The sequence below is a fragment of the Ips typographus genome, linkage group LG2 (assembly GCF_016097725.1).
Source record: "Ips typographus isolate SLU linkage group LG2, UJ_Ityp_2.0, whole genome shotgun sequence".
Classification (NCBI taxonomy): domain Eukaryota; kingdom Metazoa; phylum Arthropoda; class Insecta; order Coleoptera; family Curculionidae; genus Ips; species Ips typographus.
In genome coordinates, this window is record NC_138423.1 from 18484354 (window position 1) to 18511747 (window position 27394).

A 27394-nucleotide genomic window follows, 5' to 3' on the forward strand; every position below is an offset into this window, starting at 1 on the left:
GATGCCAATCGCCAGGTTACCTTTTTCCATACTTTCTAATATCCGTTTTGTAAAGTTAAATGCTTGAAAAAATCTATCAACCGTTTACACATACATAATTCAAAAATTTTTGAAAAAGCCGGTAACAAACTAATAGGCTTGTAGTTTTCCATCAAATCAGCATTTCCTTTTTTAAATAAAGGCTTAATCAACGCTATCTTTAATTGCTCTGGAAATATACCATGTTTGAAGGAATTATTAATTATATGGCAAAGCACATCTTTAACAACCGGAATAGCTGGTTTGATGATGCTAGTAGGTAGGTCGTCAATCCCACTACTATGCTTATTTTTTATTTTTGCTGACAATTCACATAACTCCTGAATTGTATTACATTCAAAGGAAGTTAGGGTTGTTAACAGTAACTTACCCTCTATCAATCCATAAACTGCTTTCTTTGGCACTGAGCTGAGAAGCGTTCACTACAGGCACATCCAGGTGACCCATTTCTTTGTTTATTGATCGTTTTCCTCTTATATAAAGTAAACCTCCAGATCCCACAATTAAAGCTACGACGATCACTGCCAATAGCACAACAAACCACGTTTGTCTAACTAGAGGAACAAGCGGACCTAAAGTGCGAGGACTCTGGGCTCGGGGTGCAGTTAATAAAGGAACTGGACTTGAATATGGACCTACAATAATTGATATTTCATAGCTTTTCCAGATTAAAATTTAAACAATTTACCCTGTCCTGCACTGGTGGTAGCAGCAACTCTTGCACTGTAGGTTGCTCCTGCAGTTAAATTACTTATCAGAATTGAGTTTGTGGTGGCATTCATGGTAATTGTTCGGGTGACTTCTCCTTTAATTTGGATTTTGTAACCCGTAATTAGTCCATTACAATGCTGAGGTGGTGGCGGCGACCAGCGTACCCAACCGGCAGTATTATTGAAAAATCCTGGTCAAAATTATTAATGATTAGTAAGTAATCAAAAAGTTAAAAAATAAGATAACACAAACGTAAAACTTTCGCTACTGCAAAACAATTATTCCAGACAAAAAAATACAAAATATTATAAAAGTCGTTCCACGTGTATTACAACAATATGCAGGACTTCTATTTCACTCACTGAAGTACATATGCACAAGTTGTTACATAAAATATAGATAAAAGATAATGCAGACTACATTAAAGAGCAATAATATGTATTATTATTTAAACTAAACAACTTTTAACAGAGAAAGAACTAGTTAAAACCACTTACCAGCTGTCACAGTGTCTGGAGGTGCAGATGGTATATCTTCTAGCGTTTGAGCAACTCGAGAGTTCGATGGTTGTCCTTCAACTGATTTGTAAAAAGGCGATATAAAAAACTCGTACTTTGTAAACTTCTTAAGATTCGTTACTGTGTAGAAAGTGGTCTCGATGTTAAGAACTGTCAGAATGTTGTAATTATGAGAACCACCTGACAGTTCTCTAAACCTACATTTTTATGTTATTAGTTGGGGTTTGCCTGCTGTATAAGATATCAGTACCGTATATAGAATCCCTCCACATAGTCGACAGCTGTTAACAGCCACATTAATCTAACCGAGCTAGAACTCTGGGCTCGTGCATCTTGCAGCTCTATAAGTTTCGTGCTCAGTGCTGTTCTGGCTGTATCCAATTCTGACGACGGAAAAGAGCGGGAATTTGCCAATGTTCGCGCTGCTGCTGATACTTTGCTGGCCGGTGACAGTCCATGCGCATTTTCGGCACGGACTAATTCAAAAGTGAACAATTTCTGTTACAGATATTTGCTCAAAGTCTTACCAATAAATACATAGGAACTATCTGGCTTCAAATCTTTTACTAGCATAAAAGGATGCTGCACCCTATGTGCAGCAATTACCCATCCAGTTTGTAAGTCAGGACTCCAATATTCTACTGTATATCCTACTAAAGTTGGATCACTTTCATCACCCTCCCATGACAGGCTGATGCTAGATTCTGTTGTGTTTAGAATTGTGGGTGCAGACGGAGCCTAAATTTAGAGAATTTAGACGGGATAAGAATTGCTATATACAAATTATCGTGCAAATGATCGAAACCCATATTCGTTCAGAATCAATGACCTTAACGACAGTGAAACTTACAGGTGGAAATGTTGATGGATCCGGACTGCGATGTAACGGTACATTTGATCCTTCCACAACATTAAGTGACGCTGACCATGCACTTTCGCCACTTTCGGATGTAGCAGAACAAGTGTAAAGCGCAGAATCTTCCATTCTTAAATCTGAAATTTAAATAAATATTTCTACTAAAATTCTGCATTTAGTTCAAGAAATTGTTAAAAAGCAGGAAGTTTTGATAGAATGTGACAATTGCACTCCTAAGTGAAAATTGCACAGGGCCCTAATTCTCAAAAGCAGGCAGTAGGACTCTCAAGAGAAGTTTTGATAGAATGTGACAAAAGAAGCTGACAATGGCAGGTTTATGTCACATTTTTCATACTCTTTTTTTGGTAACTCCCTTCCCCCATTTCAAGAATACGCACCCAAACGGATGCAATTTTCACTTGGAGAGCAATTGTCGCTGTAATCAAGTGAAAATTGCATTGTAGTTTCAATGGATGACAAAGAAAAAATCTTAGCAACTATTTAGATATAACCGAAATGAACTGAGAAAGAGTAACAAAATAAACGGATTTGTTGAACGTTTAGTGTGGCATTATTACATGATATTTATGTATTTTGATGACAAAATATGGTAGTTGTCACAGTAGCAGTTAAACAACTGAAACATATGGGAAAAATATACAATAATATGAAAAATGGACTATGAAGGACTAATAACACAAAATAACATTTACTGAAAAAACAAAAATAAAAATCAGGCCTAACAAAATTTTCTAATTATAAATACACACAAAAGCACTGATTTGCAACCACGCCAAACAGTTTCCCTAAACGAACCAATTTTAAATTACGCCCCCAGACGAGCTAATTAGTTAATTATGGTCAGCAGAACGAGTGTTGGGCTCTGTGAAATATGAACGCGAAATTTTCCACTCCATTTTCATTGTGGTAACACACGTTTCCCACGGGTAATCAGCGGCCCAAATTTGCTTGATCAGGCAGGAATATTCGGGCGTAAATATGGTAAAATTGGGAAATGACTGCGCTAAAATAAATGAACTTTTTCGATAATCATTTCAGCGGTTTAATGAAACGCTTCGCGCATTTTTATTAAAGCGATCAATTTGATCAAAATGCTTTATGTCGCATATTTTTGCCAAGCTAATTCAATCGGATAAATGGAAGTCCCCAAATGAAACGACGTACAGCTTTTTTCCCATTTAATATTATATCCTGGGATAGGAAATTAATATCCGGATGAAGGCACATCTTCTTGATTTGCATACAAAATCAATATTTCAGTATCATCTTGTAAAGTTTTGAAGTCAAAAGCAACGAAACAACTTAAAAAAATAAATTTTAATGTTTGCAAGTAAATTGACGAAACTTATAAACTAAAGTTGAAACTAGAAAGTCAAATTTAACTGTTCAAAAGACATTCAAGTCAATTTTCAAAGTGTAAAAGCCAAAAATGAAGTTTTGGCAGCCAATTTTTATTGTTTGACAATGAAAATTGCCTAGAAAACTATAAAATATATAGTATTTTCAGTTTTAATGGTTTTCAAAACCATAAAAATTTACTTGCAGTCTTAATTAGACTGTGAGTTCAATTTTTATTATTTTTCTATCTTGTCTACGAAACATTTTAAAATTGCCTTTAAAACCCAAAAGTGTCTAAACCAATGAAAAGTGACAATTGAAGTCTTTAAAATGGACTATTAAGCCACTGTCTATGACTTTAGGTTAAATTCAAAGACTTGAGTTCTGAAAATTGACTTCAAACCCATAAATATTGATAAGAAAACGAAAAACTGACTAAAAATATGAAAATTGGCTTCCAATCCATGAAATTTGACTTGGAGTCAACCAAAGTGTCCTCAAAACCATTAAAACTGACTTGGAGTATTAAAATTTGTCTTTTAAGTCAGTTTACATGATTTTCAGAAAACTTAACATGACTTTAGATAATTAAATTCGACTTGGATGCTTAAAATGTATCTTTTTAGTTAGTTCACATGAGTTTCAGTTAACTTACAAGATTTTACTGTAGTATTTAGTGGCTTCAAAATCAGGATCATTAACCTGATGTCTTAAAATTTGTCTTTTTAGACAGTTTGGAAAATTTTCAGACCACTTACAAGACTTTAGTGTTGAAAATCGGCTTCAAATCCATGAAATTTGACTTGGAGGCTTAAAATTTGGCTTTTAAGTTAGTGTACATGATTTTCATACAACTTAACAAGAGTTTAGAGTTGGAAATTGACTTCAAAACCATGAAAACTCCCCTGGCGGCTTCAAATTTGTTTTTTAAGTCATTTTGGATAATTTTCAGATAACTTATAAGACTTGTGTTGAAAATTCGCTTCAAATCCATGAAATTTGAGTTGGAGGATTATAATTTGTTTTTTAAATCAGTTTACATGATTTTCAGACAAATTACACGACTTTAGTGTTGCAAATTGGCTTCAAAACCATGAAAAGTGACTTGGAGGATTATAATTTGTCTTTTAAGTCAGTTACATGATTTTCAGACGACTTTAGTGTTGAAAATCGGCTTCAAATCCATGAAATTTGACTTGGAGACTTAAAAATTGTCTTTTAAGTTAGTTTACATGATTTTCATACAACTTAACAAGAGTTTAGAGTTGAAAATTGACTTCAAACCCATGAAAACTCCCCTGGCGGCTTAAAATTTGTTTTTTAAGTCATTTTGGATAATTTTCAGATAACTTATAAGACTTGTGTTGAAAATTAGCTTCAAATCCATGAAATTTGAGTTGGAGGATTATAATTTGTTTTTTAAATCAGTGTACATGATTTTCAGACAAATTACACGACTTTAGTGTTGCAAATTGGCTTCAAAACCATGAAAACTCCCCTGGCGGCTTAAAATTTGTTTTTTAAGTCATTTTGGATAATTTTCAGATAACTTATAAGACTTGTGTTGAAAATTAGCTTCAAATCCATGAAATTTGACTTGGAGGATTATAATTTGTCTTTTAAGTTAGTTACATGATTTTCAGACGACTTTAGTGTTGAAAATTGGCTTCAAAACCATGAAAAGTGACCTGGAAGCTTAAAATTTGTCTTATAAGTCAGTTTGGATAATTTTCAGACAACTTACAAGACTTTAGTTCTTCAAATTCATGAAATTTGACTTGGAGGCTTAAAAATTGTTTTTTAAGTGAGTTTACATGATTTTCAGACAACTTAACAAGACTTTAGTGTTGAAAATTGACTTCAAAACCATGAAAACTGACGTGGCGGCTTAAAATTTATCTTTTAAGTCAGTTTGATGACAAAACTATCAAAAATTGATTTGGAGGCTTAAAATTTGTCGAACTTCAAGCCCAGCTTAAGTTAAGCATGGTCCAGACTGTGCCTTTTTTCGACTGTATTCTACACAGTCTGAACCACACTTGACTTAAGCTTGGCTTAAACTTCGACAGTGCAAATAGGGGTGAAACATTTATATTTTTCTTTTGTTCAATTTTTATCTAGAGTACTTTGTAACGTGTCAAAAATTGTCACAATTTTTATCTTTGTCTTGTTTTTTACTGGCTTTATTCTGTCATGGCTTGATTAATTTCAGGTCGAAAACAGTCTAGAAAACGTTAATTTCACACAGACAAGACAAGACAGACCACTAAGTGCGCTATTAACCATACCTCAACAGATATTCTATTGCAAGAGAATACAAACCACACCGGCAATAGATGTTGCAAATTGGTCCATATAATATCTATGAAACAAACTATTAAGACTAATGGCTTACCATCAATTAACAGTGTTCCATCAGGATTTAAAGTATAACGTTTTGGAAGGTTTTCCTGAGTTAACTGTTCGCTGTCACGTAACCATCTAATAACTGGATTTTCACCTTCAGGATTTGTCGCTTTACAATGAAGTGTTACATCACTATGTAATGGTAAAGTCTGATTGGCTGGGCCGATTTGAATTATTGGCGGAGGCAAATCTGCTACTGACGTAACCTGGAATAATCATAATAGTAAAAAAAAGGTCTACAACAAAGAGTCGTTATTACAATTTCCGCTACATTTAATCACTCCACAATTATTATCGGGAATATATTTTCCTGGGGCTTTATAGCGCTTATTCAATTACTAGCCAGCCATGCATTGTAATAATAAATTACGCAATTTGTTTTCTGTTATAAGTTTTTTACAATCATAATCGAATAGAAGCTGGAAACAGCTACTAAACAATTATTCAGTATACGGGCAAAATCTACATCGGTCAATGGCATGTTTATTTGGATCATTGCACCGCTTCCAACTCGAACGGTTATCTGCCTACTACCATACTGAAATGTAATGAAATTAGGCCTTTAGGCGAGCGTAGCGTTATGCTTTATTGTCTTTTTATCAGAGAAATCACAATGATTCGAAGATTGTTATTAAATGTTGAATAGCTAAAGGAGTTTTGATACAGTTGTTCTGCAACCAGAAGCAATAAAAAGAAAGAGCAATATGTTGTTTACAAGAAGAGGGCAACTTTTGGAGATTAACGTAATAAGCAGTAGATTCAAAAATGTAATGTTGCTCCTGACTTCGTGTAGATGTTGGCAGCACTGGAATTACAAAAATGTAGTGATGGGTAAATTATGGGTAAGTGAGTTTTACAGGCTACTTTGTTCCTAACTTTCCTTTCAAACTATGGTTCTGGCAGTTCGAACTTTAACACCGCTTTTCTCCCTGACTGTACCAAATTTTGTAGTATTTTTCACATTATTGGATGGGAAATTTAATGAGGATTCCAAAAATGTGCTTCAAACACTCATTTTCTAGCTCCAAGTGGATTTTACAGGCGATTTTGTCCCTGACTGTTCTTTCAAACTGTGTTTCTGGCAGTTCAAGATTTGACATTGCTTTTCTGCTTCACTGTACCAAATTTTGTAGTGTTTTTTTAGATTCTTAGATAAGAAATTTAATGAGGTTTTCAAAAATGTTCTTAAATCTGCCATTTTCTCACTGAGTGGGTTTAACAAGCAATTTTGTTCCTGACTCTCAAACTGTGCTCAAAAGTTGCAAAAATCACGGTTTAGAAAAGGTTTCTTGCAGTATTCGATACAAACGTGTTTTTGAGATTTATGATAGTTATTTTGATAGTGGTCACGTGACTGCCTAGCTAAATTATCCTCCAAAAACCACGTGATATCAAAATTTGACTAGAATTTGCAAAAATTACAGTTTTCAAAAGAAGGCATGTTTCTGAGATTTATGACAAGATATTTTGACAATTGTCAGTAAATTACAAATTGTTTAAATAAACATATCTTCAGATTATCGTCATTTTTCTCATCTTAAAAACGTATTATTTGTCATAATTTAAACATAGATAATAAAGAAAAAGGACAAAAAGTTGAAAATGCAAAAATTTATAAGATTGAAACTAATTTGGTTGAAGAACCACTTTGCTATAAAAGTTTTACTTAGTCTTTATTTTTCAGGGTATTATTTTGACCGAAAATGACACCCATGACAGGAAAATGATATCTTTCAAGCAAATTTCAATTAGACTCATAAATTTACTCGTAAAATTGGTAAGTTTTCCTGTCACACTGAACTTAACTTTTCCTTTTTTGCTTTAATTTACCGGTAAATCACCCATCACTATAAAAATATTTTGGAGATGATTTTGATTCTTGTCAGTAAATAGCATGTTTTAGTATAATTTGATTTTTTGAGCTGATTTTTAAAGCTTTGCGTGGTTACTGGCTTATTGCTGATATGAACAACTTTGGCTTTTGACGTATTAAAGCTCGTTTCCTTGTTTGTTTGCTTTTTCTTCCAATTTCAAAAGCAAGCTAAAACTCTCCTTTAATTATCATCACAAACGGTAATATTTACTTTTTTTTATTGATTGATAAACTGTCTCAAACAATTTTTAAAGCAGATTTATTTAAAAGTAAAATGTATAAATGCCAGTCAGAATTGTAAAGCAATAAAAAACTAAATAAACGAAAAGAGAACATTTTAATCGAATGAATTAATCACTGTAACTCAAATTTATTTTTTATTTCTTTTTCAACCCCTAGTCCGCTATACATCAAGTAATATTTTACGTAAGGGTGTGTTTTATGCATTTCACGTGACATGTATTTCTTCACTGTAGTTCATTATCGTGGCGTATCAGACTAGTGCAAAAGCGGGCACCAATTTCTTTGCAAATAACAATCTGCCATTTGAAAATAAACTCTATATCAATCAAGGGAGAAAATGAACCTTCTTGCGAGCGTGAAAAATGTGCGCACGCTAAAAACTAATTACTTTCAAAGCGCCTCAATTTTAGTCATCGCGTGTTGTAATTCCAACTTACATCAAATTCAGACCGCAATTTTAGAACCATTCGTCATTGTATGGGAATTATCGCTGTAATATAGACCAAAAATTTTTGATGTGTAAGTGGATACGGCATTTATTTTAGATTAGTATTCATGGACCTTTAACGAAATACAAATAGAACCGGTAAATGAGCTATAAATTTGTGCATTTATTAAGTAGTGATTTTTTTATATACGTAGAGTGTTTTTGTGGAAACTAGTTGTGAAAATTTAAAAGCAAATAGTTCTTTAATACAGAATGTGGAGAAAAACAGAAAACCATTACAGTAATGGAAATTAAGGATCAATCAACTGTCACACTAGTTGAAGTATCAAAGCTACAGTGAGATTTGTTACATGGAATTCCTTGTCTTTTACTACCTTTTAAACCTTAATACTGCAATTTAAGAATTTTTTTAAATATCACTTACTTGCAAAAAAGCTCTGACACTGCTCGATCCTGCCACACTAAGAGCATTGCATACTAGCCATCCAGCATCCTCTCTTTGAACGCCTTGAATTCGTAAAGTCCCATGTGCGTTGACATGCATATGTCCTGAAAACAGTTTTAGAAGCTTTAATTTGCTTCACGGACACATAAAACCGGATTTACTACACACCATTTGAGTTATCGCTGAACATCAATATCTGGGATCCTTCTTTGCTCCAGAACACGGACGGTTTTGGATTTCCAGTGGCGGAACAATGAAACTCGACTACTCCGTTTAACGATGCCTTTTGATCTTTCGGTCGTTCCACGAACACTGGGGGTGCTAAAAAGAAAATATTATTGAGTAATAAAAATCTATCGAATGCTATTTGGTGTTCTTCTTATAATAAGTGAGCTCGATTATCGGAGATAATGTTTCGTCCCAAAGCACTTTCATATTCTTCAGTATCTTAGTAAATGCCTCTTAACAGCGTACAAATTGCGAAGAATATTAGCGCCTTAGAAAGAAACTAAACAAGAATTTACTTTTCCACAACTGCTTGATTTCTAATTAGAGCTGTCGGTAGATTTCATTAATTACTTTCAAGTAACTGAATTACTTTTTAAAAACAATTACTTATGTTTAAGTAGCTCAACGAATTGAATCAGTGCCGAATTTAACTGAATCACCGCCGGATGCTAAATTTTATACTTAACACATAAGAGTCACGTGGCCTTTTGCCCATTGAAAACTTTCCCGTGACTTCAAAAGCATATCAGTCTAAATGTAAACCTGTAAACTGTCAGGTGACTGGAAGGATGATGTTTTAACCTTAAATCACCTGATTCTCTGTTTAATACTAAAAAAACGGTCACGTGGCCTCTCAAATACGATTTCGCCATTTAAGTCACACGACTTTTAGGATTCCAAAAAAAAAAAAAAAAATATGGTAAAAATAGTCACGTGACCATTTTTACTGTAAAAAGAGTTACGTGATTTTAAAAAACATCTGTATAAACTTAACAACGGTCACATGACCTTTAAGATTTCGATTTGACGTTAACGAAAAGTTACTAGACCTTTAAAAATAAATTTGATGAATGAAAATGTGACGTGACCATTTTTACTGAAAAACAAGTCACGTGATTTTAAAAATATCAGTTTAAACTGATCACGTGACCCTTCAAATAATATTTTGACCTTTAAAACGGTCACGTAATCCCCATCAGGATCTGTTTTGATGTAAAAAATTCTTACGAGACCTTTAAAATTAAATTTGACGATTGAAAATTGTCACGTGACCATTTTTACCTTAAAAGGAGTCACGTGGCTTTAAAAAATATCAGTTTAAACATAGAAACGGTCACGTGACCTTTAAGATTTCGATTTGACGTTACCGAAGAGTTACTAGACCTTTAAAAATAAATTTGATGAATGAAAATGTGACGTGACTATTTTTACTGAAAAACAAGTCACGTGATTTTAAAAATATCAGTTTAAACTGCTCACGTGACCCTTCAAATAATTTTTTGACATTTAAAACGGACACGTAATCTCTAGGATCTGTTTTGATGTAAAAAAGTCTTACGAGACCTTTAAAATTAAATTTGATGATTGAAAATTGTCACGTGACCGTTTTCACCTTAAAACGAGTCACGTGACTTTAAAAAACATCTGTATAAACTTATAAATGGTCACATGACCTTTAAGATTTCGATTTAACGTTAACAAAGAGTTACTAGACCTTTAAAAATAAATTTGAAGAATGAAAATGTGACGTGACAATTTTTACTGTAAAAACAGTTAAGTGATTTTAAAAATATCAGTTTAAACTGTTCACGTGACCCTTAAAATAATATTTTGACATTTAAAACGGTCACGTAATCTCCAGGATCTGTTTTGATGTAAAAATAGTCTCACGTGACGTTTAAAATTAAATTTGATGATTGAAAATTGTCACGTGACCGTTTTTACCTTAAAAGGAGTCACATGACTTTAAAAAACATCAGTTCAAACTTAGAAACGGTCACGTGACCTTTAAGATTTCGATTTAACGTTAACGAAGAGTTACTAGACCTTTAAAAATAAATTTGATGAATGAAAATGTGACGTGACCATTTTTACTGAAAAACAAGTCACGTGATTTTAAAAATACCAGTTTAAACTGCTCACGTGTCCCTTCAAATAATATTTTGACCTTTAAAATGGTCACGTAATCTCCAGGAGCTGTTTTGATGTAAAAATAGTCTCACGTGACGTTTAAAATTAAATTTGATGATTGAAAATTGTCACGTGACCGTTTCCACCTTAAAACGAGTCACGTGACTTTAAAAAACATCTGTATAAACTTATAAACGATCACATGACCTTTAAGATTTCGATTTGACGTTAACGAAGAGTTACTAGACCTTTAAAAATAAGATTGATGATTGAAAATGTAACGTGACCATTTTTAATGTAAAGAAAGTCACGTGATTTTAAAAATATCAGTATAAATTGATAACCGATCACGTGATCCTTCAAATAATATTTTGCCATTTAAAACGGTCACGTAGTCTTCAGGATCCGTTTTGACGTTAAATTTGATGTTTGATGAATGGAAACAATCACGTGACCATTTGCACCTCAAAAGGAGTCACGTGACTTGTCATATCTCAGTTCAAATTGTAAAACGGTCATGTGACTATTTAAATAATATTTAGACATTTAAAACGATCACACTTTTTTAAACTAACTTCATTTCGACTGAGCATAGCTCTATGTTATTAAATTAATTTAATTTCTGCTTCAAAAAATAATTTGAAAAATGAAATTAATTTTGTTTCCATTTTTAATCTCTGGGTTAATAAAAAAAATAAAAATTTGCGGCACTATACACAGAGTCTCAAATTCGGTTACTTACATTGTATTTTTGCAAACTCAGCTGAAGAAAGTAAATGAGAAAAGTTTTTAAGAAAATAGTTCCGATTTCAGGTCCGACTTCATATTACACAACAGGTGACTATACATTTTTCGAGATGAGCAAAATACCGTACATAAAACAGTAATTTCTGCTTTTCTTTTTTTGAAAGAACCTAAATTTTCGAATCCTTTCTAGTACACAAAATCAACGGTAAAAAGGCAAAACCAAATGCAATTCAGTGCTCTCAACAAAGATAACATGTGTCAGTTTACTGGAACATAAAAAAGTTAATTAACAGCTTATGTTAGCTTTCCAAATCAATATGCCGTTAATACCTTGAAATCGAATTTGAAAGCTGAACCTAAACTTTTTATCAAAGATTTCCGGATTATAGCGCCATACAAACTTTCCATGCCTGGAGCGAGCGAGAAGATCGCATGGCTCGGTTGTACGTGATTTCGAAAGGATTTATTTTATTACAGGCAAAGTCTGGAAACTTTTACTGTAGTTTAATGTCAAGTTCACTTTAAACATACGGCCGCAGTTTCACTTTTTGCCAGACTGAAAACATAAACCTAAAATAAAAGTGAAAGAAACGAGCCCGGTTTTGCAATTCAATTGTGAGAAAAGGGAACATCGGGACGTTTCAGTGCAACGTGTTGCAGAATGTTACTAAAATTTAATACAGTCTGAAAGGGTTTTTGTATTACGTGATGCGTTTAGTGAAAAGCATGTTTCATTTTGAATGTGCTCTTATCAACAACTTGAAAATCTTGTTACTTACAGTTTACTACTAAGGATGCTTTTGCTGAAATACTCCCGACAACATTTTCAGCAACGCAAATGTACAACCCTTCGTCACTTGGCTGGACACTTTCAATCTGTAATGAATTATCATTTTGAATCGATACTCGACCGATTGGCAGTTTTCCATCATCACGTCTCCACATCACTTTAGGGGCTGGATCTCCCTCTACGACACATTTGAACGTAACCCTTTGTCCGGCAAGTGCTTCCACGTCTTGTGGTTCTTTTTTCAAGAAAGGTTTAACTGAAATAAATGTAATTTCTATTATTTAAAAACAAAACAATTTTTGTTAAAGTAAAAAGCTGACCGAGAAAGTTATTTAGCCTGGCAGTGGATTGATGAAACGAATCATCAAATGGCGGAGATTTACGGTTTTATAAGTACACATACAGCGTTTGTGTTTTAGCTGAAATGACTGAGGGTGTAGCAGTTTAATCAAAAAGTGAATATTTTAGTAAAATAATACTGCTCTATTTTATGTACTCAGCCAAGATAGTAAAATACTAAAACACTTACGTTATGACTTATTTCTAGAGAATTGATAAACTTTTTGGTTAGACAGGAAGAGATTTTATGCTGGCAATATAGCTCAAAATGCGGTAACTCCAACAAATGATAAAAGAAATTGTTACTTATTCTCAACAAACTTATAGAAAATAACATGTTATGTCTTTTATGGTATTTACATATTACTGCCTTGTGCATTGTGTAATGCACAAGGCAGTAATGAAAATTATACCTCCAAGAGCCAAACTTTCATGCTTTTATATTAGTTATTCCTACTAACAATCTTTCTTCATACATTAGTTAATAAGTAATGGACATAAACTATACCTATTACGTATTTGCAAATACCGGATTTAACAAAAACTTGTCCGAAAAAACTAAACTTTTGTCCCTACATATGTTATAAAAGTAAAATTACTTACTAAAAATACTATTTGAAAAGTATTTAATTATTCTTTTAATGCGGTTCTGATTCTTGAGGGGTAACGAATGGGATACAAATAGGTGAATAGCCGCAAACCGTCGTTACGTACTTAAATGTATGAATATTTCATGGTATCGGAAAAGCTTTCGTTTGATGAATATGGCAAACAAAAGTCCTTTCAATAACTCAAAATGACAGAAAACAAGGCTCGCTTATCTCCAGAGAAATATACTGGAGAGGAAATACGGACCCCTCGAAACAATTTTTCAAGAGTTTACTGCTGCATTCGTAATAGGATTCATTTTATACAGTCGGCGAGTCGATCAGGAAGCAAAGAACATCCGAAAGTTTTCGTCTTTCTGAAATATGTTATTTCCTTACGGAGACTGAAGTAAACAGCCGTCTGTCAAATTTTTCCTGGCGAGATAAGATGCTTCTTCATATGATTTACATTATTTTCTTGTTGTGCTGAAAACGTCTTATTTGTGAAATATTTTTCACAGCCGACAAGGAAGCTAGTTTTAAACTAGTTTCAGACACATTTATTTTAGAAAACACAATATAATTCAGTTCATAATGTTGAGGTCTAGAGAAGACAAATCTTCTTAAATTAAAAATTTAACTGAAGTTACAACAAAAATGTAGTCTTTTACACTTACCTAACCTAACCTAACCAATGAGGGAATTTAGTCGTAATCAGCCGAGGTAGGACAACTTTGGTTAGACTTCATATGTGTCAGTTGAAATTAGTTTGATTTAAAAATTAGGTATTACTTTCGATTTAAGTGAGACTTTTATTGACAATGCCTTCGTTCTCTGTAGTACTTGAATGTGGTAGTCGCGGAATGCGAGATAATGTTAGATTTCTTTAAAATGCTCTAAACTTCAAGCACAAGATTCGTTTAAAAAAATTTTCTCGAGGAGAGGGAAAAGGTGCATTCTTGATTTAAAAAGAGAGATTTAACGGAAGCTAAATTACAATTCACTTAAGCATGTTCAAAACATTGCATAACAGGTAATTAAGTATTAATTAGTACCACTAAAGCCCTGTTGTACCATCACAGTTCAGTTGAACTTGTTGTTTATGAAATGCAGTTGCTGTCAAAATGACGTTCCTGACTAGAACCAAGTTCAAAGATTGAACAACTGGGCTTCAAACGATTTTTGTAAAGCTTGAACCAAAGCTTAAACCTGCTAATCTTGCTGTAAGAATATTGCATTATTCCATTACTCCTGCTAGGAAAATCTACTAAACTTGCAGATAAACTAGAGGTAAAAGTAGGATATAAAACAACTTCATTAAAACTGACAGTCGCAGTAGTATTCAGATTAGTCGATTTGAAGGATATTGAAAATCGTGGTACCAAAGGTAAGATATACTTACTAAGTTTAGGATACTATGAGATTACTGTGATTGTGTGATAATTAGTACCATTTGTTTTTATTGAAAAATCTTTTAGAAACCATTGCTTCTAGTAGTGGTAACTTTTGCCTCTGTGAATGTTTTACCTATAAATAGTTCTTAAATATATTGGGCTGTAAAAATAACAATATGGTCACTTTTCCTTTATTAATGCATACTTTAGGACTTCATAAGTCGTGACAAATCCTGTCTCAAAATACTTATAAGCATTCAAGTTGTTGGCCGAAATTAAAAATTCTAAGAACACTCACAACGCTATTCACATACTACAAACTACAAAAACAAAAATAATACAAGAAAAACGTTTTACTTTACCCTAAGAATTAAAAATACTAAAATTATGGCTTTATTTCAGAACAAATATAATGCAAATGTATGATAGGATGTCCTACGTAAACAAACTAACCTCAAACTACCTGATTTGTTGAAGTGCCTTAATAATCGCATCATATTAAAACTGTCCAAACTAGTGTTTTAAACCCAAAACTTGTAATTTGACGCCAATCAACAAAATTCTGTATTTATATCCTCTTTTGTATGAAAATTAGCAAATTTTCAGATACATATTGACCGATGACATATTTTTATTTAAAACCGGAACTATTTATCGACCATTTCTGCGTTAGCAATTTATTTTCGATGTAAAAGAGAACGTGCTGATCAATTGGTATTCAAAGCGCTAAAATCATTGTGGATATTTACAAAGCGGAATATTATAAAGTTAGGTCATGATAATACATCATTCCTTTTATGGAATTTTGGTACCGTTCTGTTCAATGTGTTAATTATTCAGCTGTAAAACTATTTAGGTTATTTGTTTGACCTAATAAGTCAGTCATTATTTTATGGTAAAAGCAACAGCTTGATAACATAAATGTTGACCATAAAAAGTTAGGTTGGTACGTAATTTCCAGTTACAACTATCTGGACTTACTTCTAGATTGGCATATGTTGTAAAATAGGGTAAGATTTGTCATTTTATAAAATAAATGTATTCTTCTTAGAAAAAACTTTTGCTAACTCGCTTAGCAATTTTCAATGCAACTCACCGCGAAACTTGAGATATATGCTATAATAAAACTTGCTTGCAGCAACTTCCTTATATGCGAAGAAAATATCAACATCCAAGTTTTCGCATTTCTTTCCTTTCACTTCAAGTCATCCGGCCAATAAAGTTATTCTTATTACTGATGCAGTAGTAAACTTTTGAAAAATGGGTTTTGCACAACTCACATATATCTTGTGATATAACCGAGCGGCAACACTTCGGCTGGTGTCTGTTGGATTTATTGAAATATTTTCTGTTTTGACACTTATTATTGGAGGATTTTGGTTAGTACAATAACTGCACTGGGTGTAAAAAAAACTGGTTATTTACATAGACGTGCAACCTTACTATCACTAAGAAAACTGATACGAGTAAGTATTTTAATCTCGTCACAGTTCGAGGAAATTGCAATCTGTTGACGGTTTCGGATTTCTTTTACGAGTGCACTCAGTACATTTACATCCACACTCTTAATATAACTAACTACCTATTAGTATCTCGTGGCTCTTATAGTCGTTTTGATGACAACCATGTGTTTGTTCCAAACAACTCATGTGCGTTACATTACGGTGAGATATTTATGAAAGAAGTTTTCTAGAAATAGAACTAGGACCAAATGATTTTATGATTTACGGAATGTTGGTCAATTAAATGAAAAGAAAGTTGTAGAATTAACTTGCCATATACTTGTAGACTGGCTAGAGAAGATTCTCTAGATCCAACAAGATTGTGAGCGATGCACTGGTATCGTCCGGCGTCATATTGCCTGACATCTGTTATCATCAAGTTGCCACCATCCACCAATTTAATCCTTCGGCCATCCAACTCCAAGGGTTTTCCATCTTTTTTCCACAGTACACTGGGTTCTGGGTATCCTCTAGGAGCACCACATTGCAGTAAAGCAGTCTCACCGGCAGCGACTGTTGTGTCTACTGGTATTACCCGGAATTCATCTCTTAGAACTGAAACAAAAAAATTAGAATTACTAGCTTAATATCTCAGTGTAAATTCACTTAAATAACTATTACAGAATGGAGTAATCAAATTAGGATTTGTGTCAATAAAGGAATAAAAGCAGTGTGGCTCATTAGCCATAAACCTTCAAATGCACCACTTCGCAATAACAATAATTATTGTTATTTTGCTTCAGGCCATTTGACCAAGCTAGAAATAAGACTGATAGTAAACATAATTGGTTTAAGTAGCAGCAGTGTAGGTTCATTAACACACAGTCAAATTAATATTAATTGCCACGTGATGTTTGTCTTTAAAGTGTCAGTTCATGTCGAAACTTGTATTAACTGAACTGAAATCAAAAAATACTTTGGCCTAAATATAGCGCATTGAAACTAGGAATTAAAAGAACCTGTACACTCTGTGTATCATGCAATTTGATGGTAGTGTTGCTGTGTACATCCTAACATAGCCCCACAAAGAGATGACATTCAACAAACCATCCAACTTCGAGCGTATATTGAAAACTTGGACTGGAAAACGAGTTTTGTATTACTTCCAACCAAATGTTTTGCATAGACACTACGAACCGAACCAAAGTTCATAAACAATTCGGCAGTGTGCAAAATGTCGTTTTTACCCTTTGTATGCTGTTTTACTATGCGACACAAAAGCCAAAATCACTGTCCCGGCAATTTCTCTCACCAGCTCCCCAAGCTGAAAAACGAACGCTGCTTTTATAAATTGGTCGACGCTCTACGTTAAATTCTGTTTCAATTTCGTCTACTCTGTGTGAATTCGAAATTTCGTTCGAAAAGTTTCGTTAAAACTCAATTAACAGAGCTAATTTTTCTAAAAAGTTTTGCCGAATCGAGATGCAGAGTTTTATTTCAAGTATCTGCACTTTTTACTTCTAGAAATCAGAATGGTACCAAATGTAAAACTGGATTTTCAAAAGGGCAAAACAATGAAACGTGGCAATACTAATAGGAAGTCCAAAGCATTTTGAATCTAAATAATTATAGTTCTAGGTAACAGTTTCCTCCAGAAAACCACAACCAAACCCTATTTTTGTGTAATAAACACTTATGCAGTCAGAGCTTGATATCTTTTAAAAAAATTCAAACTCATTATGATAAATGGTGAGGTTTTGTTTTTTGTTTATCAATCCCAATCCTCTGACCGGTTTCGCCGTATTACGGCTCATCAGAGAGGCTATAGGGCTTGATAACCAAAGAACAAAACCTTCGTTCCAGTATAATCAACTGGATGCCAGAAATGATAGTTGTGTGCAACATCTGGTGACATCTGTACTCAACTCTATGAGTTAGAAAGTACAGATGGCGTTCCAAAATCTAGGAACAGCACCATTAATGCCGCATCATTCGGTAAACACCGATTTGATTGGTTGAAAATGGTGAGGTTTTGTTTTTTGTTTATCAATCCCAATCCTCTGACCGGTTTCGCCGTATTACGGCTCATCAGAGAGGCTGAGAGAGGCTTTTATAGGGCTTGATAACCAAAGTTCATTATGATAAACTAGATATTAGTATCATAATTATTACAGTCATAACATGACATACATATAAAGTTGTCTACAGTAAGTAAGTAAGATTGAAATCTTTACATTTAAGTATTATTACCAAGAACAGAAACAACAATGTTTAGTAATGTACTGGCAGACTGGCACAAACATCCCTGGTGGCAGTGAAAACTGAGATTTTTCTTGACAAAGGCGCCTTTTTCATTAAAATTTTTTCTGGAACTGAGCCGTCTTTTATAATGCACAATGGCTTAATTAGGGACCAGTCTTCCTTTATGTAGATCTTCTTCTAGAGTTGGTTTGTGGTTACTTCTTTTAATTTTAAATGAATGACACAGTGTGATCAGCATATCAAAATGACTGAGCCTAAAAAAAATCTTGTGTTATTTTTTTAAATTAGTTTGGCACTATGCATTATACAGTATAAATGTAACTTTACCCATTAGCAGCGGAATATAGTAAATGATATCATTTACTTTTTTTGTAGGTCCCAATTTATATCCATAGTAATCCACCCAGAATGAGAAAGAGGGCAAAAAAGAAGGAATTTCTGTGATTACCCTAATGAAAACCCCATGTCTCTGTCACTCTGGTCCCGGTCCAAATTAATATTTTATTCAGGACCCGACAGCAGCTTGCAGGCCATCATTTTTTACCCCTTTGAGGATTCATTTTCTGGTGCCTCGCTTTGGTGCAAGTAACAATTTGTGCCGCATTTTTAATATTCCTTTGATAGATGACACTTTTTCAGAGTGCTTAGTTGACAAGTAATGTTACATTCTTTGATGTAAATGTTTTAAATATATTTGGACAGTTTTGGCTCAGACTATAAAAATATCACAATTCAATCAAAATTAGACAGTATCCCTTTTGGCTTTACTTAAAAACCTTTAATAAATTAATTTTTTTTCAAGCGGTCTATAATAAGCCTATTGTGTACCTGTACTGCCGGCGTAGAAAGGCTATTTCATATCCTAGGAGGTAAAAAAATAATGTCCAGAACTTGATCCAGACTAAAAGCGTTGCATTTAGAAAAAAGCAGATGAAATTATTGCAACACTTAGGTACTTTGCTTTGATTGGCTTGTTAGGCTTGGCTCTGCAATACAATCCTTTCATGTTCTTATTCTGAAATACAGTTTTCCTGAAGGTGTCAGGGCTTAATTTGTGATCAAATTCAAAATCAACATAAACAAACGGACTGACACAAAAAGACAAAAACTGATTGACACAACACGGCTAATACGATAACAACACGAAGCTATTTCCAAAGTTATCTAACAGAGGGCGTATCATGGCTGTCTAGTGTCATCTGTCGATTACGCGGTTCTTGAAAATAGGCTTTCAAAAATGTTATCGGCCATTTGCTCTGGTTTTCTAGCTTCAAATCTCCGTTGTTCTATGCGAATGATATTTTTTCAGTAACCGTTATATATGTATATTTACCAGTCCGAATTAATCGGTTAACCTGGCTAGGAAACGATACACATCCTATGTTTACCTTATTACGCTTTCACTGTGTCATCTGTCAAAAATCGTGATGTCCATGGCACACTAATTCAAAATTCAAACACCTTGTACTAATACTACTAATTGCGTTGTTGTATTGTCAAATAAAGTTTCAGTGAAGCCGTAAAGCGACCTAAATCGCCGAAATGAGTGATAGTGATAAAATAAGTTGTACACCACCTGCTTTAGCAGCAATAGCGTCAAATACGCTAAATAATTTGATTCCTGACAGGCCCGCGAAATGTATGAACGAGCGTACAATAAATTCACCACTTGGGCCAGAGAACACCAAGCAGTCAATTTTACCGAAAATGTTTTATTGGCCTATTTTGCCCATTTAAGTACATCATTGAAGAGTTCGACAATGTGGGCGCAATATTCCATGCTTAAAGCTGAGCTAAATATTAAAGACAGTATAAATATTCTATCGTATAAAAAGGTGCAAGCATTTTTAAAGCGAAAAAGTGAAAACTATGCAGCTAAAAAGTCTAAAACTTTCACCAAGAACCAAGTAGACACTTTTTTAACAGAAGCACCTGACAAAAAGTATTTAGCCATGAAGGTAAGATCCGAAACAAAAATGAATTTATGATTTTTTTTAATACCTATATTCAACATTTTTAGGTTGTTTTAATATACGGCATGTCAGGGGCATGTCGATGTAATGAACTGGTAAACTTGAGAATTCAAGATATTGAATACATGGAAAAATTAATTCTGGTTAAAATTCCAAACACGAAAAATTACAAGCCCAGAACATTTACAATTGTTGCAGAATTTTACATAAATACACAAAAATACATAAATACATAACATAAATATTTGTAAAAAATACTTGTCTCTTCGTCCAGATGTTATTGATACAGATCGTTTTTTCATTAAATATCAAAATGGAGTTTGCCACAGAGTTGTAATGGGTGTTCATAAAATCTCAAGTATTCCCAAGGAAATAGCGTTGTTTTTGAAATTGGCTGATGTCAAAGAATATACTGGTCACTGCCTTCGCCGAATCTCTGCAACTCTTCTTGTAGATAATGGTGGAGACATTTGCTCATTGAAAAGACATGGTGGTTGGAGGTCTACAACTGTAGCAGAAGGCTACATTGACGATTCTTTAAGAAATAAAAATGACACAGCAATGAAAATTCTGGATGTAAATGATTGTAATTTAATACCAATGGAGAACAATACCACAGATGATATCAGAGAACCAGTAATTTCAACAAACCCACAACAACAACCTACTTTAAATGTAGACCATGAAGTAAAGGGGCAGGAATTTTATTTATGGCAGAATTATAAATTTGAAAATTGCTCATTTAAACTGACGGTTCATAGTTCGAATACCGACAAAGAAAATGTGTAGTAACCTAATAACATAATATACTATTTTGCCATAACCCTGGAAAAAACAACAACAGGCTATTTACTGTTGAAAAAATATATGCCAGTTTGATTGACTTCAGAGTGATTTATGATCCAAATCAATAGTGATTTATTTAGGTGGACATTGAGACAGTTAATTTACATTTCAAAAACTTACTATTGCACTAAACATTGTTTCAAGTTACTTTTGGAAATAATACTAGAGAGGAGAGGTTTTGTAAGCTATCAAAAATCCATTACAGCAAAAGAAAATTCATAATCGAACTGTGATTTCACATAAAAAACAACAGCCACAGGTGTAAAATGTAATGCAATTCTAAAAAGTGATATTTATTAACAATTTTATTAGGTCTGTTCGCAGAACGAATCTCCAACTAATAATCAGAGGAATATGTCCAGCTCTTGGCCATTACCCTTAAAATGTCAATGTCACGTGAGCATTCAACCAATAAAAGCCAACAATTTCCTATTTTCAATTGGAAACCAATTTGAAATTGCTTCTACGAACAGACCTTTTGAGGTTTGCTAAGAGTGTGGTGACACCAGACACTGGAGTAGATCAATATATGTACCAAACGTGTTCGATTCCGTCAAGGGTGTCAAACTTATACAGTCACTACTGAAAAAAAATATGTTAGAATAATGTACGAAAATTTAAAATATTTCCGTTTTCTTTGTGAAAAGTTTTAAAAGTTATAGGTCGAGGATTTTAGGTTTCCTGAAGTTCCCACAAAGAGATTTTACCAAGAAATATTTAATGAGTATATTACCCAATAGCTAGCAAAGTACATAAAAAAAAAGCATTATTTTAAGTCTGATGTGTTTTTATTTATAATATCTTTCCTCCCCAATTTATTATTCTGTCATAATAGTCTCTGACCCTTAATACAACAACTGAACCAACAATGGCTAGCAAAACCGTGACGGCAACATACATTATTTTGTCATCTTCATTATCATCCCCTGGCAAAAACACCGGGGGGAAAGTTAACCGTATTAAGGCTGCAATGTGGAATCCATCAGCAACTAAATAATAGAAAGTCACCCCCATCTGAATGGACGAACAATCCCATTAACGCCACAGACAAATCAATTTTCGCTGCAGCTTAACTTATACTATATTCCGGGCACTCCATTTAAAATCGATATATCGGGATATAAATCCAGTAAGCTAATGTGGCATCGAGTGCCAGCCAAAATTTCATTCCGCAAAATAAATTGGCGTGAACCCGACCTAATGATCCTGTGTCACTTCAGAAACACTTTGGCTAATTTGTTACGATGGTCTGCAAGGCTTTAATATTGTTTATTAAGGTTTAATTTGTTTTTAATTAGTTGTCAAAATGTTTGCTGGGTTTAACGCTTTAAAGCAGTAAGTCTGGGATTTAGGGCAATTTTTGAAGTTTGGCTTTAATCTGAATTATTACAAGCTTTAAGTGCGTAAGCCGCAAATTTATAGCGGCAAAAATGTTATAATTCTTTTTTAGCGGCGTTTGGTCCTCCCTTTTGGAAAGTATATCAGTTACGACCCAAGATAACAGTGTTGTATATCACCCAAAACATAACCGTTAGTCATACCTTATTAATATTTGAATCCCTCTTCAATGGAGATCCTAAATGATGACTGATTGTTAAAGTTTTACCAAGATACAATGCGTGATCCGTGTAAATACCACATTTCCGCGAGAGCTTTAAGGACAATATCTTTCAATTTATGACAGACAATTTATCTATTCAGCTACATTAAGCAATACATGGATATAACGGGCAAAGTTAACATATAAAAGTCAATAAAATTTATATGTTTGGTGGTGGTAGGTTCAAGGCAATTCCATTTTGCCGGGTCTCGATCATATAAACGGCGCTATTATTGTTGGGGTGAACGCGAGGGGTAGATACATGCGTGGTTTAAGGGAGCAAATAGTTTAATCCCCGACATTTAAATGGATATTTGAGTGTATATACTTGTATATCTAAAATTTGGGGTCTCAAAGTATTAAAATCAGATCAACGGGGGAGAGGCTAGTTAAACGAAAGATTCTGTTACGAATATTAATAATGTTACGGTTCAATATTTCACTAAATAAACTGATTAACTATTTTAGTTTCTTGTATTAGTTTTAATTAACGGTTATTTGGTTTCATATTGTTATTTGGTAATTTTGTGGTTAAGTTTCTCTTCATTCAGTTTCATTAGTAATTTTCATCTATTTTTTTATTGACAATGTTGAACTTGCTGGTTGGATCTGAAAGATTCTTCGATTTAAGTATTTTTAACCGGAATTTCTGGTGTTCTTAAATAATTTGACGTAAGTAAAGAATAGATAAAAGTAAGTAACTGAAGAATAGAAAGAAGTAATTAAATTACTTATCAGTCTTATTTTTTGAACGAAATTTATGGGTTTTCTTTCTAATAAACCCCTTACCGAAGGTCCTTTGTCCTACATACTGTCTTTGTATACCCTCCCAATTTTATGCACATATTTTTGTTTGTACCTGACAAATTGCCTTACTTGACAAGGTATAGACTATATATCGATGGATAGCCGATGAACTGGGCTTTCCGCCGATATGCAACATTAGTTGATTGGTTAACTAGTTTGGCTGCTAGAGGGTTTCAAACTTCACCAAAGTATTCTGTCTCATTTGACATGAACAATTACTTAATTTGATCGACATGGTATAGGCTTTAATATGTCGATGGATAACCAATAAATTGAACTTTCCACCAATATGCAACATTGGTTGATTGGTGAAATAGTTTGGCCGCTGGAGATTTTCAAACTTGGCCAAAGCTTTCAATTCAATTTTCATGCACTGTTTCCTGTTTCGTTCGAACCTGAAAATTGGATTTTTTGTCTGACTTTTGTATGTCTATGTTGTATAATACGTCAACAAAACCTAACCTAACACTTAACTAGCCTTTCAGTTGATCCTAAATTAATTGCTTAAATCTGTTTGCCATTTTATTAATACACAGCAATTTTAGAAGTTTACCAGTGATTAGAATTTACTTTTTGATTACCGATTAACTTAACTAGTTTAATACATGACTCACTTATTTAAATTACTTGGATTCATTTATTTTCAAGTCTAGTAAAAATTTGGTTTGATTTGTTTAATTAATTTAATTTAATTAATATCCGATTGAATCATAATTTCGCACCCACACCCTGTATATAGAGTGTTCCACGGCGAAAGACAATCGATTAATATAAGAAACTAAAAACTGATAGGAAAGTTTTGAAAATTTGGTAAAACATAATAAAGTCAGCATGCCCAATCCAACTAAAAGCAGGTACCATTTTTCTTATTTTAATTGGAACACCCTGTATATAATTATATTTTTGAATAGTATCAATTTCAAATATTTTTCGTGTATCCTATATGTGCAACGGTTTTCGAGATATTGACGTCCAAAATGAAATTTTCAGATTTTGGAGTATCACACATCTCCTAACCAGAATAAGATAGAGCAAAACCGTTTGCATGTTCCTATCTTAACTTTTTAGACCTATTGGGTGATGATATTAGAAAATTTGACAGATGCCAAAATCGACAGTTATTAAATTTTTGACACCTGTCAAAAATAAACCCCGGTTACTTAATATTCAAAACTCTCTAATCGAAACCTTTCATTCAAAACGTTGTTTTTTCGTCTTGAGACACTCGGTATAATACAACCACATAACATTTTAACAGTTTAATTTCTAAAATGTTCTGTTATACAGCTGGTCTTAAGAAATATTCGAAAAAAAACCTCCCGTTGGTTCAGCAAGCTGATTTGGATTGTTTATTCGAAATTTACCCATAATTGTTCAACTTCCATTATGCAAATTTGGCAAATAACCATTACCGGATTAACTCGCATTGCTTTGGTGGTTTTGTATGTTTTAAAATTGATTCAGTTATACGTATCTTCAGGGTGGTAAAATAATGAGAATTGAAACATACATTGCGGTGAAAAGCAAATATTGTGGCCGAACCTCTGTAAATAATCTATTTGTAGATTAGTTTCCATTAGTGGTTATAAATGAAACATTTGGATTGGATTGGTAATTAATATTGGCGTTCTTCGAATAAAATGTTTTGTTTAATTAATAAAGTAAAAAAGTGTCTAAATAAAACACTTTATCAAAAATAACTCGTTTATTGCTGGTCAGACTTGGCAAATAAACGAAACATGTAAACAGTCGAGGCTTAATGGAAAATCAAACAAGTTTTCCGTGAACGGCAGGAAATTAACTACTTTAAACGTTTAATGTTCCACTGGGTGTCGCAAACTAATCTGGATTCTCAACATATTTTAAGCTTAATAACGTCGGTAGAAAAAGTTTTTAATTGAATAGCAAAGTTTTTAACAAACCCCCTTTTACCCTGGCAGTTTATGCATGAGTCGGTCGAAAATGTGAGAAGGGATAGATACAATTTAGGTTGGAAAATTTCCGGAACTTTCCAAGTTTTTCAACCGACCGGCTTGTAAATTTACATTTTATTTGGTATTTAAATTTAAAATATTCAGATAAAAACTCGAGTCACTTCTTTGAAAGTTGAAATCGAAAAACTTAAAATTAACGCAGCCCTCGCACTATTCAAGATAATTTTAATTTGCAGCAATTATCCACCCCTGAGTTTAAAACGTTTCGCTTTTTAGAACCACTTAATTTACAGCATTATCTAAAGTAGAGGAAGGAAAGGAAAAATCTTTACGTCCCCTACCGCATTGATTACTTGGCTTTCTTTTTAACCCTGGAAAGACAGATTACTTTTATTTCTCGAATTTGTCTTGCAGCTTTTTAAAGCATCTTATCGGGTAATGGAAGTTTCGAGTTGTGGGCCAAACTTTCAAACAAAAATCTTTTAAACTAATGACCTTAATATAAAATGTCTTTAATTTAAACCTCTTAAATGACTGATTCTTGTTCGGTCATTAGCTTTTTAATTGGTTTGTCTGAAAAATTGGAGTTATTATTGAAGTTCAGACGTTAATAAAAAGTAATGAAAAGGCATTACTAAAATGGCATTGGAAGATTTAAGGCTCCTTTTGATTTAATTTATTCTGCCAGTTTTATGATTTGTGAGGGAGTTTTTTGCAGTTGAGCGATTTAAAAGATTTTTTTTCCATTTAAGTTAAAAAATGTCTATTCTGAATTAATAGTCTAAATAAATTTGATTGGTCTAGTAAACTAGTTGTTGAATTAGGCCTGTTAACCATTTTTGTAGGTTTATTTTTTAATGTTCTTCGAACACCTATTATGGCAAATTTAAAAGCAGATAAGATAAATACAATTTTAAGTTAGCTAGCAATTTTTACTATTTCCAATAAATTACTTAAAATTATTGTAAAATCAAATAACAGAAATTGGCTCTTCCAGCTGCCCCAAACCCTCCATCTGCTAACCAGTAACCAGAGATAGGAGCTCTCCGCCATTGTGTACTCCTTGAAACAATAAAAATATCATATAGGATGGTCAAAAAAAGTTTCAATCACCCGGTAACTGTCAAACTAAAACCGAGTTATGAACTGTTAGTGAAAACTGTCAGGTTCAAATTTCAATTTAATTTAGCCTACAGTAATATTTAGAAACGATGTTATTTGCCATTCTCGATATAAACATTATTATAGAGCGATCAAACGATAACGTTAGAGAGTACAAATGGAGATATTGAATCACCCTGTAATTGTCAAATTAAGCGAGTTATGAACTGTTAAATTGAAAACTGTCAGATTTCTATGTCACTTTAACCCAGCCTACACTAATATTAAATAACTTATATTAAATAAATCTGTCATTTGTAATTTTGTCTATAGATATTTAGAGTAGTCAAAAAAAGAATTTCCAAGGCTACAAAATGATAGATTTAATCACCCTATAACAGATTAAAATTTCAGTTTAATCCAGCCTATACACTAATATTAAATAACTCTGTCATTTGTAATTTTTGTATATAGATAATTGGAGTGGTCAAAAGAAGATTTCTAGGACTACAAATTAATATATTGAATCACCCTG

The 27394-nt window shown here is 33.2% G+C and overlaps 2 protein-coding genes across 4 annotated transcripts in view; one reads left to right on the forward strand and one right to left on the reverse strand.

Annotated features, from left to right (window-relative positions):
- The window catches only part of robo1 (roundabout guidance receptor 1), a 142906-nt gene that overhangs the window by 3303 nt on the left and 112209 nt on the right, over positions 1–27394 (reverse strand). For 2 of the 3 annotated variants that reach the window (XM_081974296.1, XM_081974295.1), the window contains exons 3-13: positions 16670–16951; positions 12564–12830; positions 9067–9219; positions 8878–9002; positions 5879–6095; positions 2119–2261; positions 1796–2006; positions 1519–1744; positions 1248–1465; positions 728–940; positions 410–674 (exon numbers count right to left, since the gene is read on the reverse strand). In XM_081974296.1, the coding sequence (XP_081830422.1) occupies positions 410–674; positions 728–940; positions 1248–1465; positions 1519–1744; positions 1796–2006; positions 2119–2261; positions 5879–6095; positions 8878–9002; positions 9067–9219; positions 12564–12830; positions 16670–16951 (2320 nt within the window). Of the gene's footprint in view, positions 1–409; positions 675–727; positions 941–1247; positions 1466–1518; positions 1745–1795; positions 2007–2118; positions 2262–5878; positions 6096–8877; positions 9003–9066; positions 9220–12563; positions 12831–16669; positions 16952–18586; positions 18853–18925; positions 19500–19554; positions 19703–27394 lie in introns of those variants that run through there. The other variant, XM_081974297.1, reaches the window with a different exon arrangement.
- On the forward strand, positions 20236–20807 carry LOC145725589 (uncharacterized). Its single transcript, XM_081974388.1, has 2 exons — positions 20236–20556; positions 20619–20807. The coding sequence occupies exons 1-2, from the start codon at positions 20236–20238 to the stop codon at positions 20805–20807; spliced, it is 510 nt and encodes a 169-aa protein (XP_081830514.1).